Source organism: Petromyzon marinus, chromosome 34 (assembly GCF_048934315.1).
Source record: "Petromyzon marinus isolate PM22_M1 ecotype Great Lakes invasive population chromosome 34, UKy_Petmar_22M1.pri1.0, whole genome shotgun sequence".
NCBI lineage: Eukaryota > Metazoa > Chordata > Hyperoartia > Petromyzontiformes > Petromyzontidae > Petromyzon > Petromyzon marinus.
Genome location: NC_133700.1, coordinates 3,700,101 through 3,714,113, shown reverse-complemented (window position 1 = coordinate 3,714,113; position 14,013 = coordinate 3,700,101). Strand labels below are relative to the sequence as shown.

Here is a 14,013-nt window from a genome sequence, read left to right as displayed (position 1 = left end):
GCATTGGACTCTAAGCCAGACATGGGCAACCCAGACAAGTCAGTGGGCCACATGAGCGGTCCTTCTTCACCTCAGTGGGCCACAAGCTTGTCATCGTGCTTGTGCACTCATCATGACCTCACGCATCGGCTCAATTAATTGTCTTTGTGGGCCATTACGAGGGGCTCCACAGACCGCAGGTTTCCTACTGCTGCTCTAAACGGTTGTGGTTGGGACACCCACCAGCTGCGAGGAGTAGAGGATGGAGTGGGAGAGCTCGCGGTAGTGAGAGACGAGCTGCTCGTGCTCGGAGAAGGTGTGCTCCTCGCTCAAGAATCGCTCCACGTCGCGCTCCGCCTGCCCGCCGACCAGGCCCTCAAATGGCTCGTAGTGGCGCAGGTGCTCCCTGGGCAGCAGGCTCTGCTGTATAATCTCGGCGCGTACGTGGCTCTGCAGCTCTTCCAGGACTTCCCGCAGCACCACGGGTTGCAGGTGAGTATGAGCCTTGTCCATGGGCTAGTGTGCGTGTGGGAAAGACGTGCGGCCACGTTCAGCACATCGGTACGTGGAGCGAACTGAAACCCATAGCGCAATTAATATATAATTGTAATTTCTGTTGTATGCCGGCCGTGTCACCCTTTAAAAAGAGCTTCTTATCTCAATGGGCTTTACTCGGGAATAAACGTCTGCTTCTGATGATAATTTAGAATGTGCAATTAATAGTTTTTGTTCTTTCATGTGTGGTTCTATATTGTAATGTTTGGCCAACTCCAAAAATATGTCACTGTCGTGAGAAGCAATAAAGGGCATGGTCTTGGTGAAGGTCATGGCCGACATGAGTGTGAATTGAGAGGGTTTAGATAGCGGGCATCCAGGATCTGATGAATCCAGGAGGTAGCCAAGGAGCAGCACAAGAAAGTGGTGGAGGGCAGGCCCTGGCTGTGAGAGAGAGCGTGAAAGAGGCGCTCCGAGAAGCGTGGGAAACTACAGAGCGTGCGAGGGAGCGCTCGTTGGCTGAGAGAGCGCCTTGGTAGAAGGGACGTTCACACGAGCTGCTGACACGGTGAAAACGAGAATCGGCTTTACCCTTTCCGACAAGAATACAGGAGGTGTTAAGATGTTCAAACACCAAATAGACACCTATCACAAGGCATCAAGTCTGCATGAACGAACCGTGCTTGTGTTAAAACATACATACAATTAAACAAACATGCTTTGATCATAATGTTTGCATTGCATTTCAAACTGATTGGCCTACGCGAGAGACAGCCTCCTTTATGGCCTTGTCTCAACAGTGGTAGAACGCCAAAAGACGAACAGCACAAAGGCAATGCAAATATAAACGCATTAATGGCTCGAGTGGAGCAGTCATCCAGGGTTATGCTTGAGTTCTAGTGGATGTGGATACAGTGGTTCAGTGAGTTGCTGTTTATTGATAAAGTTTGCGACCGTCAATATGTGAGTCAATAAAAGGAAGACATCGACGTGTGTGTGTGCTCGAAACTTGTATTACACTGGATTGCGGTCGCCAGAAAGAGTGCCCGGGGATTACAAGTGCGTCCACATGGATTCCCGAGGCGCGGCGGATTGTGAGCACAGCACTCCGCAAGAGGTGCATTCAATTTTGAAGAGTTTGATTTCAGGTTTGCATTTTTGTACTTTGGTCACAACTTTTAACCTGTATTGCCTCTTGCTATTTTTTTTGGTGAAAGCGTCGTTGAAGACGCGATTGCATTTGGACGCGATACAAATAATAACAGTGTTGCACTTGGGTTGTGATTGTGTTGCAATCTGGTTCTCACCCAATCTGAGTAGAGTTTCGTTTCCACCCTGGGAACTGTAGCGAGGGTCTTCATCATGACATCGAACACATTCAGCAGAACGACTTGGAAGTCCTTGAAGTCTGGTTCAAACTTGATGGTATCCTTGGACAATATCAGCCTGAGTACAAACCCTGGGTGCTTGACGGTGCCTGTCTGCGGGAGGTAAGAGCATCACACGAGAGCTTGTGAATGTGAAATGCATGCAGATATGACTTCTTGCACCAGAAAAAAGTGATGGGATGCATCCATGAAACCAGTATTTAATCCGAGCTTTGTATTACATCCTAAAGAGCACGAGTTATAAGTTACTGTTCACACAAGTATTTAATTGATTACAAGGAACAGCACAAACACACGTGAAGGGTAATTGAGGTGCGAGTATGAAACCTGGGAGTAAAAGTATGATTCTTGATCACATGCTTACCTGGGTAGAGCAGATGAGATCAGTATAGTCATAGATAGAATTGAGAGCTAGCTTCTGTAATAGAGATGTCATCAGAGCGGCAGCACAGTTAAAATACGATGCCAGTCTGGTGACGTTTGTCAATTTAGGAACAAGTTTCTTCTTGTTGCTTTGGTAGTAGATGGTCTGTATTTCTGAAAGCCACCTGTCAAAATAATACAAAGGGTACACTGTTGGAAGAACGAGTCGACTCGACGTGTACACAGTGTCCAGCAGGGTGGTACATAGCTCAGAGCACACGGCTTGTGACTCGCAGTGAAAAGTTTATCAGAAATCACGGGGAAAAGTTCAATCAGCGGTCACAAAACAGGCACATTTCCCATCCAGACCGTGGGTTACCTGGAATGATGTTTCTAAAGCAACATTTTATTAAGCAAGCAAATGTTGGGCTTGTTTCAACTTTCTGAGTCTCATCAACAAGCTGTGGCCTGTTGAAGAAAAGCCACCGAGATGCCTGGCAACTATCACCCATGAAAACTGAGGCTGTTCAGCGCATACAGCAGAACTGTACGAACTTGTTGTATACTGTGTTTGCTGGAGTGTGGGCAATGAATTATTAAATAAGTAAACACCGGTGACAATGATTTTTTTTCGTGTGACAAGCAGACCACTGTCATTTTACCCAGAATTATCCAAGACAGTGCATCTTGATATTATCAAATCGTTCACAAGCAGAAGCCCGGCAGTTTAAATGCTAGTCATGCTTGACTGAGTCAATAATATAAACACCACATTGTTGGAAGACATCACTGGATGTCCTGTGGACATATTAACTGCCAAAGGAATGTGGAATATCCATGACTGTAAACAGATGAGCACTGCCATGCTTAATACAGCAACTTTTTCCACACCATGTATTAGGCTCTTTATTTGATGAACACATAGAGAGCATATGTTGGCTATTTTAAATACTGTGCTTCTAAAGACAAAAGAGTACGCATAGTATGAAGAGAACACATCTGTCTAAAGTATATAAAAGAAGCTTGCATATAGCATATGTTCGCATATTTTGTTGAACCACGAGGTGAGAATGCAAGAGACCACGAGGGCCTCATTTGCAAGTGACGTGGGTCAACAAAATCACAAGGGCAATAATGTATATAAAGTACAAAATTAAGCAAATTAGCAATCTGAGCAAAAACAACCAAATATAAATGAGCTAGAAAACAATATAATTTCAGAGGATATCAAAACGGTGCACAAAAACAAATCCATATAGAATAAAATACATTTTCCTGAAACTAAGATTTGGCACTGCCAAATAACTTTTAAAAACCTTTCGTCGTCAAATTTAAATTAAGTTACAGAAACAAAATATATTGCGGCTATTATTGCCCTCATATGTAACAATATAGGTGTCCATGTCAAACACTGGGAGGAGTGGGAAACAGAGAAGGACCTGGTTGGCATAAAATATTAAAACTGGTAAATTGTCAGTTTAACACGTAGGCTTTCTACGTGTGTTAAACTAATTATTACTGGCAAAGACTAATTAGAGAATCCATTGAAATTGAGAGGAACAAGAATAACTTTAATCGCTCTGACAGCTACCGGCTTAGTGCGGCCTGGAAGTGTATTATTAAATAATACACATTACATTTTGATTTAAAGAATTACTAATCTACAACTCATTACTAATCATAACCAATGACTGATTACTAATCGATTATATAATTACAATACCCCCCCCCCCTCCGCCTCTAATCACTGCACCTGATATGAGTTAAGTGATGACGTCACCCTGCTGCTCTATATAAAACCGGGAGCAAGCGAGGGCTTTACCATTCTGGCGAATTGCCCGATGATGCTGGATGTATTTACCAGCGAAACGTCGTACTCAAACTGTAAATGTGGATTCACTCTTCAACACACCGGTGGGCTAAAGTAGTGAATTATTTGTCTTTTGTAAACGTGACACTTTTTTTGCTGATTGGCCGTGTCGGGTGGTGGAGGGTTACGACACATTTATAAATAAACGCGATCTAACCCAAAAACCGTTATTATGAACTGGTAAATTGTGATGGGAAAGCAACGTTGCGCTACAGCTGTGTTGTGGTTTTTATTGAGGGTAAGGCCTCTTCTTTTTTTTACATGTGTTCTGCTTGTTTGGAAATGCCTTGGCAGTTGCTGTACAACGTCCCCCGCACCTCAGATTAGCATGGTCGGCTACGTACAGTGTGAAAGAAGTTCAACATACATACATTCCACCATAGTGTGCATTGTGGGTGCCACATACTTGCTAAGAAGGGTCTCCTTGGCCAGGTCTACATGCCTCATGACCACTTTCTGGAAGGATGACAGCTCCAGAGCAGCTGTGCCACCACGTATCTCCTCTACATTCACAAGACGTAGGTCACTGGAAAACAAATGCGTTTACACATCTTTTGGTCAAAACTGCTACAATAATCATTGCTACTCTTTGGTTCTTTCGGTAAAGTCAAGTAGAAATAGAATTAATTAAATAATAGAATACGCCGTTTTCATTGCAACAGACACGATCGTCATCAGGTAGAACTAAATTTGAGAGAGATACAAAACACAGACACAGATACACACAGACAGACACACAAGCAGAGAGAGACAACACAGAGACACAGAGAGAGACACACAACATAGACACACAGAGACCCAATGCCTCTGTGTCGTTGCCTTGACGAGAGAGAGAGAGGGGGGCAGAGAGAGAGGTGGGGTCTGCTGGAGCAGAGAAATTAGCATGTCAATGAGAGAGCTGTGTGGAAATCCACCCATAAGCGGCCGGGGGAGAGAAAGGGCGAATGGACCTATGAGAGCCTAGTAAATTTTAAGGAGAGAAATAGGCAATTTGAGAAAAGAAACTTAGCAAATTTACCAGACTTGCTGGGTCTTTCTCTCCCCCTACCGCCGCGGGGTGGATTTCCACACAGCTCTCTCATTGACATGCTAATTTCTCTGCTCCAGCAAACCCACCTCTCTCTCTGCCCCCCCTCTCTCTCTATTTAAGGCCACGACATAGAGGCATTGGGTCTCTGTGTGTCTATGTTGTGTGTCTCTCTCTGTGTGTCTCTGTGTTGTCTCTCTCTGCTTGTGTGTCTGTCCGTGTGTCTGTGTTTTGTCTCTCTCTCAAATTTAGTTCGACCTGATGACAACTGCTTGTGTTGCAATCGAAACGTCGTATTCTATTATTTAATTCATTTTCTTTCTACATGACTTTACCGAAACAACCAAAGAGTAATTCCTGCAGTCACGAAAGCTTCAAATCAAATAATCATTACTATTTAGCATCCAGTCACAATCACTAGCCCTTCATTGTACAATGCACACAATTAGGCTCGTGCAGCAAATAGCCCCATATCGCGATCTTCGAGCTGCTGTTCTTTATGTAAGTAGACAGGGGTCAAGGTCCCTACCAATATGTGTTGTGCCAGAGCTGCAACACAGCCAGCATTGCAGGGTTGATGGAGTGCAGCTCCTCCTGCAGCCGACGCCGAGTTGCAAAGAATCTCTCTCTCCATGGCTTTGGCAGCACAGCCAGCCTGCAGACACAGCGGGACACACGCCACTTGGGTGGACACCTGTCTGGGTGTGGGTTTGACCCTGACAGTCCAGAATTTGGCATATGTGCTGGCACGGATTTCACGTTGAACCTCATGAAAACGTTGAACCTCATGAACAAATACTGCAGAGTTTTGACAGATCTGGGCTCACTTGGAATTTTCTTCGGGTTTGGATTGTGGGAAGGGTAGAAACCCTACTGATGACACGAACCCAGCTAAAGGATAGCCATCCCAGCACAAAGCACTGTGGCCTAACAGCCTACATAGGTGGCTCTCTACCGTTCTGGGAGTGCGGCCGACCAATCTTGGCCACCCGTTCCCGCACCCACCCTGCCCTGCTGCAGCCCCACAAACACAACAGAAGTTATTTCAGCCACAACGCAGAGAGAAGTGAAAGTCCACGTCTCTAGTTGTGTACCAGTGGGTTTTGAGTTTCTTGCTGTGTATTAATGTGTGTTGTGTTCGTGAGGCATTTGTCTCATATTGTGTGTCCGTTTGTTTTGTCATCACATCATAACAAATTTCTCCTGCACGGTATTCATTCCGCAGCCTGTTGAGGCCACTGGGCCTACAAGATGCACGAGGGACACCTGAGACGCGCCCTAAAAATTAGCAGAGCCATCCCTAGGGTACGGCGAATCTGGGTGACCGCCCTGGGCCCCACGCTTCGACATCACGTTGTCAGATGTTAAAGTTCTGGTTTAGTTTGAAGGTGTTGGGGGGGGGGGCACACAGTGTGTGAGTTGCCCCTGGCCCCACACCCTCTTGTAAATGAGCTTCAGTTCCAATGCCTCCACCGGATCACATTCGTAAGGTTTATCTCGCGAACTTAATGCCACGGTTCTACCATTCATATTAATCCAATTATAATTGTGTTTGACGGCTGTGACCTCGGAGTATTTGGAGATTCCCATGAACTCACTCTTCTCTGTGTGGAGGGAGGTCTTCCCTCTTCTTCAAATCCTTGTTCTTGGGATCTTGCAACACAAAGTCAACTGGAAAAGTATATTAAAACAATGAACAGGATTGCTATACTTTGACATGTGAAAACACGTAAAGTATGTATATGTGTATATTGGGGGAGGCAGTGGCGCAGTGGTTAGCACGTTGCTCTACAAGCCCGTCGACCCGAGTTCGATTCCCACTCACAACCAATACCAGTGGCGAATATTTGAACCGGTCCTGGGCTACCCCTAGGTTGACTCAGTTTTAAATGAGTACCTGGTCCTGTGCATAAATATTGCCACTAGGGAGACAAAGGCGGCCAGGCATGGACTGGCCACCCACCCCCTCGCGTGCTCTTCGTCTTCATATATATGCAGTCCTGGGTCTAATATGTGAATTGTATCAATTTTCTGATGAAAATTAGCCTTACAGGTGGTTGGGGCACCCAGGTTGGCAAGGCACATGCGCAGGTTGTGTGGATTAGTGCTATGCCCAGCCAATTTTGTCTTTTTTAATGTTGGGTTAACCGAGAGAAGGTCTAGGAGAAGTTCTGGTGAAATCTACCACTGACGTTAGCCATGGCTGGTCTCAAAACATATTTTGGTTTTAATAGAGGATCCAAGCGCAACTGCATCTGAAGACGCTGTACAAAACTGTTGCACGTGTATCACAGGGAAGGGAGATTTACATAGACTAAATATGCATGTTGTTTGTGTGTGTTTTAAATAGGAAAGATAGTCATAAATAGAGGAAAAGAGGAAGAACTTAGACTGGAACAGAGGCAGGGAATTTGACTGCACAGATGGTTCGGAGAAGGGGCTTGCAGACTGCTGAGCATCGGAAGAGAAAGAGCGATCTCCCACTAAGCTAAGATCGATTGAAAATTTGGCAGAGGGCCATGGTTGCTGGTGTGAAGATCAAATGAAGGAGAGTAGAGTGAAATCAGAGTGGAGAGGTGGATAGGGGCAGGTTTGTGGAGGATCTTGCAGAAAGGTCGCCGAGTTCCAAGTGCAGTGGGTGGACAACTTTACAGCCAACCACACCCACCCCGCGGTGCCACCGCTTCCCTCACACTCGCTCACACTCCCTCTCGCAAGCACTCACACTTGCGCGCACTCACATTCGCGCGCACTCCCACACACACACTTGCAATCACACTCTACGCGAGACTGTGAGTGCATGTCTCACACTCCCATGCACTCGCACTCAAGCATGCACTCACACGCGCACTGCCAGCGGGGTGCCGGCGTACCTATGGCCTTCTTGACGCTGACGAGGTAGTCGTCCCTCATCTCTTGAGAGAGGCCGTGGATTGTGGCGAGGTGGGATGGATGGGAGCGCAGGGTCTGAGGCACCAATGCCAGGACGTGCTGCAGCCACTCCTCCTCCATGGACGCGACATTCTCCGTGTGGATGCCGTGCTGGATGTAGTAGTGATAGCGCTACGCCAGCAGACAGCGCAGGAGGGCACGTGTGCACACAGCGAGCGTCACTTGGCGTGTCTCCTTCACCACCCGTCTGACAGCACGTGTAATCAGTGTCGTTTCCACAGATTTATGACAAATAAATTAGATTTCTGTATCAAAACACTGAGATAGAACGTTCTTGTGACTGTGGTATGGTTACTCAGAATAAAAAACTAATGCCCTAAAAAAAAATATTAAAATACAATTTCATGTTTTAATATGAAAACATTAAGTTGAACAATTACCGCTCTGTTTAAAAACCAACAGAGCTGCTCGGATTTCAGCGCTGACAGATCAGTGTTTGTTTGCACGTTTGATCAGAAACGTAATGGTTTTTGTTTCGTACAAATTATTATTTTACTGCATTAGGGAAATGATGAAAAGTGAGACTAATTTGAAGGAGGCTGTCTACACAAATGGTGACATTGAAACCTCTCTTCAGAAGTAGCCATCGCAACAGGACTTCTGCTGAGCAGCTGCCCCGTAGTCAGATCCAAGCGATACAGCAGGGAGTTATTCAAACAATAATCAAAAGCAATGTTCTGTTTGAAAAGAACAGTCAACATCTTTCACCATTGCATCTCTCTCTGCAGAATGAGGTGAGGGAGATGGAGGTGTGTCCTGGCCCAGTTGCCCGGGTAGAACGTTGTCTTGATTTCTGGAATCCCAATCGCACGACATATTGACAACCACAAGGAACATTGACCCTGGTGGATACGTTCCACAAGTTATAGTGATTTGCTTTTCAGATGAGCATTGAGGCGGTGCTCATCTCTTGTTTACAGCCCTGAGCCAGGAGTGGAAATCCCATATTCTGACAGCTGACTTCACCACAAACTGGTACATATTTTATTGAGCCCATAGGGATGATGGGCTGAGTCAACCCCACTCAAGATTTGAACTCTTAACTTTCTTATTAACAGCTGCTAACAATACCGCTGAGCCACTCGGCCAACTTTGGCTCACATCGTAACATAGCACAGGCTACTTAAACCACAGTGGTTGAGGCAAGAGAGGCAGTACCAGGCAACGCGGTGGCAGCCTAGGCGATGGACAGGTGAGTATGCACATGACCTGTAGTCCCGCACTGTGGCACTGAGGGCTGATGGTTCACTTACATTTGCAAAACTTCCCCTACCCCATGGGCATCAAGGTCACCATCTCCTTGGCTTGAAAGGGTAAGGCAGTACAGCAATTCGATTAATTTTCTTTCATCTGCACTTGTGGGTTTTCTCCGGGTACGTCTGTTTCCTCCCACATGTGTAAACACTCATTAAAGGAGCTAGCCAAACGTAGGATGGCAGAGCTTTGGCAATGGTTGGCACCGAATATGACTGCCTTTCCGCTTGTTTGTGGTTTCCGGCGTGTCGGTGCGAAAACCGTCCACGTTACAAATTCTACAGTGTTCTGAGATGCAACTCGCGTGTGTTGTACACAAATTAGGGGTCACCGTCGCTATAATTACGTGAGGATTTTGACGAGGGTGGTGCGGAAGCGTTCTCGGTTGTCACGTGACTGGGAAGAGATTAAGCGCAGCTTTTCCTGTTTGCCTTGGCGTATGCGTCTCCTGCTGCTGCCAGATGCCGGCGAGAGGACCCAGTCCTGACCCTCGCGGAAAGTCCCAAGCCTCCCCGAGTCTGCGTGCTCTGCAGTGTTAAACAAACTTTCAATTACCTCTAGCTTAGTGCGAAGACATATTGACCTTAAATGATGTGGCTTTCAGGTTATATAACCCAACAAAGTACAAATATCAGACACCACGACAGTCTTCTGGGAGTAAATATTTTCAAGAACACTCTTGACATTCAGTCTCTCATCAGCAAAATGAGGCTTGCTTAAAACAAAGCTTGTGAACTGCCAGATGCTTTATAGCAAACACTCTCTCTGTGAACAAGGTTTACATAAAACTAGAAAAAAAACATAGGGTACTGTTGCGATCGAAATGTCGTGATATTTTTCTTATTTTTTTATTCACTTTATTTTTATTATTTTATTGTTCTATCTACGTGACTTTACCGAAAGACCCAAAGAATATTAATTCCTGCAGTCACGAAAGCTTTAAGTAAATATCTGCTGTTTACTTAAATACTACAGTGTGAAACCATATATCAATTCAGAAATGTTAATGGCAAACCTTTGTATGCACAACCTGAACACTTTTACTTCAACATCTGGTAAAAGTGTACATCATTCTTATCACCAACATCGTAATTTATCAAGATCACCATCACAATTCACACCACCACCACCTCCAGCCTCACTCTCAGCAGAATCATAATTATTCTCCCCCATCACACACCAAGCTCACAGCTCCCACCGCTCTATCGCTGTTTAAAACAAACCCATCAGTGCACTGGCAACATTTTACAACCTTGAAAATATATCGAATGGACAGAAAATAAACCATCAGACAAGCATACCGATATATGTATTTTTATAATGTTAAGTAAGTGTCCTTCCAAATGAATCCCAGAAGAGTTGAACATTCATGATTTTAGTGGCAATTGCTAATAAAGGAGCCGTTAAGAGTAAAAACGGAATCACAGCAGCAGCTGGCCTTACCTAGACGTCCATTCTTACCGCACACAGCAGCAGCAGCTGCAGCATCGTCGGGCAGCTGAAAGGACGGAGCCGAATCTTGCCAAATAGGCTTCGTGCGAACCTGACCAACACACACACAGGGGCCGCCCATAAATGACGTCACGCGATTTTTGGACGATTTTTGACCCCCCCCCGTCGTCACACGGCGTCACAAAAAGTCAGACCCCCCCCCTCAAATATGACGTCACAAAGCTCTGCCCCCCCCCCCCAAAAAAAAATTCTTCAAATCGCTTTAAACTATTGTCATTGTAGTGCGTATTTAATGTGGCGCTGCACTCTGATGTTGTAGGAGAAAACATTTTATTAAAAAGTCTATTTAATTAAGTAGAACGTGTTGTCTATATTTATTTAAAGTTGCGCATTTTTATGTGACGTCACATTTCTGAACCCCCCCCCCCTCGTCACACATCGTCACAAATGTCGGACCCCCCCCCCTCACCCCAGGTGCGTGACGTCATTTATGGACGGCCCCACAGGTACAATACACACACACACAGGTGCAATACCACATGCACAGATACAATCCAAAACAAAGATAAAGCTCCCCCGTACAGACTTTAATAGACTGTTCGGGCAAGTGCTGTTAGCGAGCAACTATGAAGGCTGGAATGGCACACGAGTGGGTGGGTCTCCCAAGTGGCGATGTTTACACACTGCACTAGTTACTAAATTTGAGGCTGAGTCGGCCTAGGGGAAACCCAGGACCGGTTCAGATAATTGCCACTGGTGTTGGCTGTGAGTGGGGATCGAACTCGGGTTGCCGGGTTCGTAGCGCAGCGCGCTAACCGCTACACATACACAGATATCCCACAGATACCACACACATCTAACAAGCACACACGTGCAATAAAACAGGTGCAATGTGGGAAAGCATGGTCTGCTGCTGAGGCAGACTGTTTTAAAACAGACCATGCTTTCCCACCTGGACGCTTGTGTTGCGCCCGAAACGTCGTGATTTATTTTCTTTTATACCTACGTGACTTTACCGAAAGAACCAAAGAACCGACAGGTAAATCGGGCTACCTGTGGCAGCTGGGGAAGGAGTTTGACGGCCGTGTTGTCCACTCGGCCCTCAAGAGTCTGCGGGATCAACAGCGCAGCACAATCGCGTAAAACGCTTGCAGCGACGATTCGCCCCTGGGATACGCCGCAGGCTGGCGTGGTGGTGCTTCCATATCCCCGTGTGACAAGGGACACACGTGTCCGTGTCCCCAGAGTGCCGTGTCCCGCGTGCACCCAGATGCACATGGCAGAGAGAGAGAGGGAGAGACTGCCCACCGTGAGACATCACTAAACCCACGGAACACATCACCAGCCACATCTCGGAAAAGGTTGGGTCCGGTGGTAAACGCGAGCGGCTCACAATCGGAAAGTTGCGAGTTCATAATCCTGGCCGGGGATTGTCTCAGCCCATTATGCCTCCGAGGTGGATAAAATAAATACAACTCTGTGTGGGGGAAGTCAACAGTTGGTTTGCCCTATGAATAGACTTACCCCTGGCATAGGAATGTGGAATTTTCAACCAATGGCTCGGGGCCACAACCAGGAAATGAGCGCATGTCTCTTTACTAATTTGAGCAGGAAATCGCTTTGACTTTGAATCACTGAGACACGACGAGACAACCACCCCTTCACCGAGCGAGACGCACGCACAACTCTTATCGCCGTGACGCACAACGACACTCATCGAGACGCAGATAATCGCAAATCACTTCTCTCATCGCGTCTTAAAACCGGCGAACGGTTGCCGTGGGCTACGCGACAACAAACCCAGACCTTTTTTTATTGTTGTCGGTGATGGTGGTGGTGGTGGTAGTGAGCGCGTTAACTTCCCGGCGTGATTTGGTTACAAAAATAAAAAAAACCGCGAGCACGCAAACCGCAGCAAGCAAACAAACAAGCGTAGCTCCACTGGGTGTCAGCGAGAGAGTGAGAGAGGAGGAGTGGTGAGAGCGAGGTGGCAACAACCACCGACCTGCATGTCCGCGATGCCCCCGCAGCCTCTGAGGGTCGTCGTCGTGGTGGTCGTGGTGGTGGTTGGGGTCCACCCCCGAGCCTCAACGACGCCTCGCGTTGCCAGGGCCAACGAGCGCCCAATCAGCGGCGTCGCTCCGGTCCCGCGTGGCCACCCCTCCCCCGCGTCCCTCCCGTGGTTGCCGGTGGCAACGCATCGAGGCCTCGCCTGGCCTGGCCCTTGGTCAGAGTTCAGGGCAATGAAGGGGTCATTGGCTAAAAAGCCACGGTCGTAACTCGAATAATAATCAATGCTGACGATATAAAGAGTATCTATTTGGTGTTTGAACATCTTGACACCTGTTTTATCGCCAGAAAGGGTAAAACCTATTCTTATTTTTCATCATAGTACCACATGTCTAAACAATAGTACTATAACAATAGCACCAAATGCCATGACAATAGTACTATAACAATAGCACCAAATGTCATCTGAACACAAAGTGATTCACATTCTTCTTTGGTTCTTTCGGTAAAGTCACGTAGAATGAGAATACAATAATAAATTGATAAAATAAAATAACACAATAAAATTCACATTATTGGTTCTTTCGGTAAAGTCACGTAGAAGGGAAATAATAAAATAATAAAATATAAACCAATAAAATTCTCACGACGTTTCGACTGCAACATAAGCAATCATCATCAGGTGTGAAAACCACAGCAAGAAAATTTTAAAAAGTGGCGTTTTTTTCCCTTCTAATTTTCTTGATGTGGTTTTCACACCTGATAGTGACTGCTTGTGTTGCAGTCGAAACGTTGTGAGAATTTTGTTTTATTTTTTATTGTTTCCCTTCTACGTGATGACTTTACCGAAAGAACCAAGAATATGAATCCCTGCAGTGACAAAAGCTTTAAATCAAAATTTAAAGTGATTCACCTTAAACGTGTCTGATTTGTCGATTCATAGTGCTCAGATTTCGCACTCAATTTGGAGCAAAAGCATTTATATGGAGATGCCTCAAAGGTTCGTCAACCACCAAAGTGTTGTCTATGGGCATCTCCCATCTCTGTCCTCATGTAACCTGACCATTAAGATCACTAAAGTTCTAATTTTAGAAACATAATTGCTGATATTATCAAGTGTTTTTTTGTTGTTTAATGTCTGTAATTGAGCTAACAAGCTATTTTTTTTAAAAAAATATCTTGTTAGCTCAGTGAGCTATGCTCGGAAAATGCGCTTATGATTA

At 45.9% G+C, this 14,013-nt stretch overlaps 1 protein-coding gene across 2 annotated transcripts in view; it reads right to left on the bottom strand.

The window, feature by feature from the left end:
* DNAH7 (dynein axonemal heavy chain 7) overlaps positions 1–13,222 on the bottom strand; it is a 78,346-nt gene extending 65,124 nt beyond the window's left edge. The window contains exons 1-12 of one of the 2 annotated variants that reach the window (XM_032965426.2): positions 12,786–13,222; positions 11,834–11,890; positions 10,772–10,871; positions 9,675–9,855; positions 8,783–8,867; positions 7,996–8,185; positions 6,721–6,793; positions 5,652–5,777; positions 4,502–4,621; positions 2,227–2,410; positions 1,782–1,955; positions 223–495 (exon numbers count right to left, since the gene is read on the bottom strand). In XM_032965426.2, the coding sequence (XP_032821317.2) occupies positions 223–495; positions 1,782–1,955; positions 2,227–2,410; positions 4,502–4,621; positions 5,652–5,777; positions 6,721–6,793; positions 7,996–8,185; positions 8,783–8,867; positions 9,675–9,855; positions 10,772–10,871; positions 11,834–11,890; positions 12,786–13,115 (1,893 nt within the window). In that variant the 5' untranslated portion in view covers positions 13,116–13,222. The remainder of the gene's footprint in view (positions 1–222; positions 496–1,781; positions 1,956–2,226; positions 2,411–4,501; positions 4,622–5,651; positions 5,778–6,720; positions 6,794–7,995; positions 8,186–8,782; positions 8,868–9,674; positions 9,856–10,771; positions 10,872–11,833; positions 11,891–12,785) is intronic. The other variant, XM_032965427.2, reaches the window with a different exon arrangement.
* Positions 13,223–14,013: the final 791 nt, after the last annotated feature.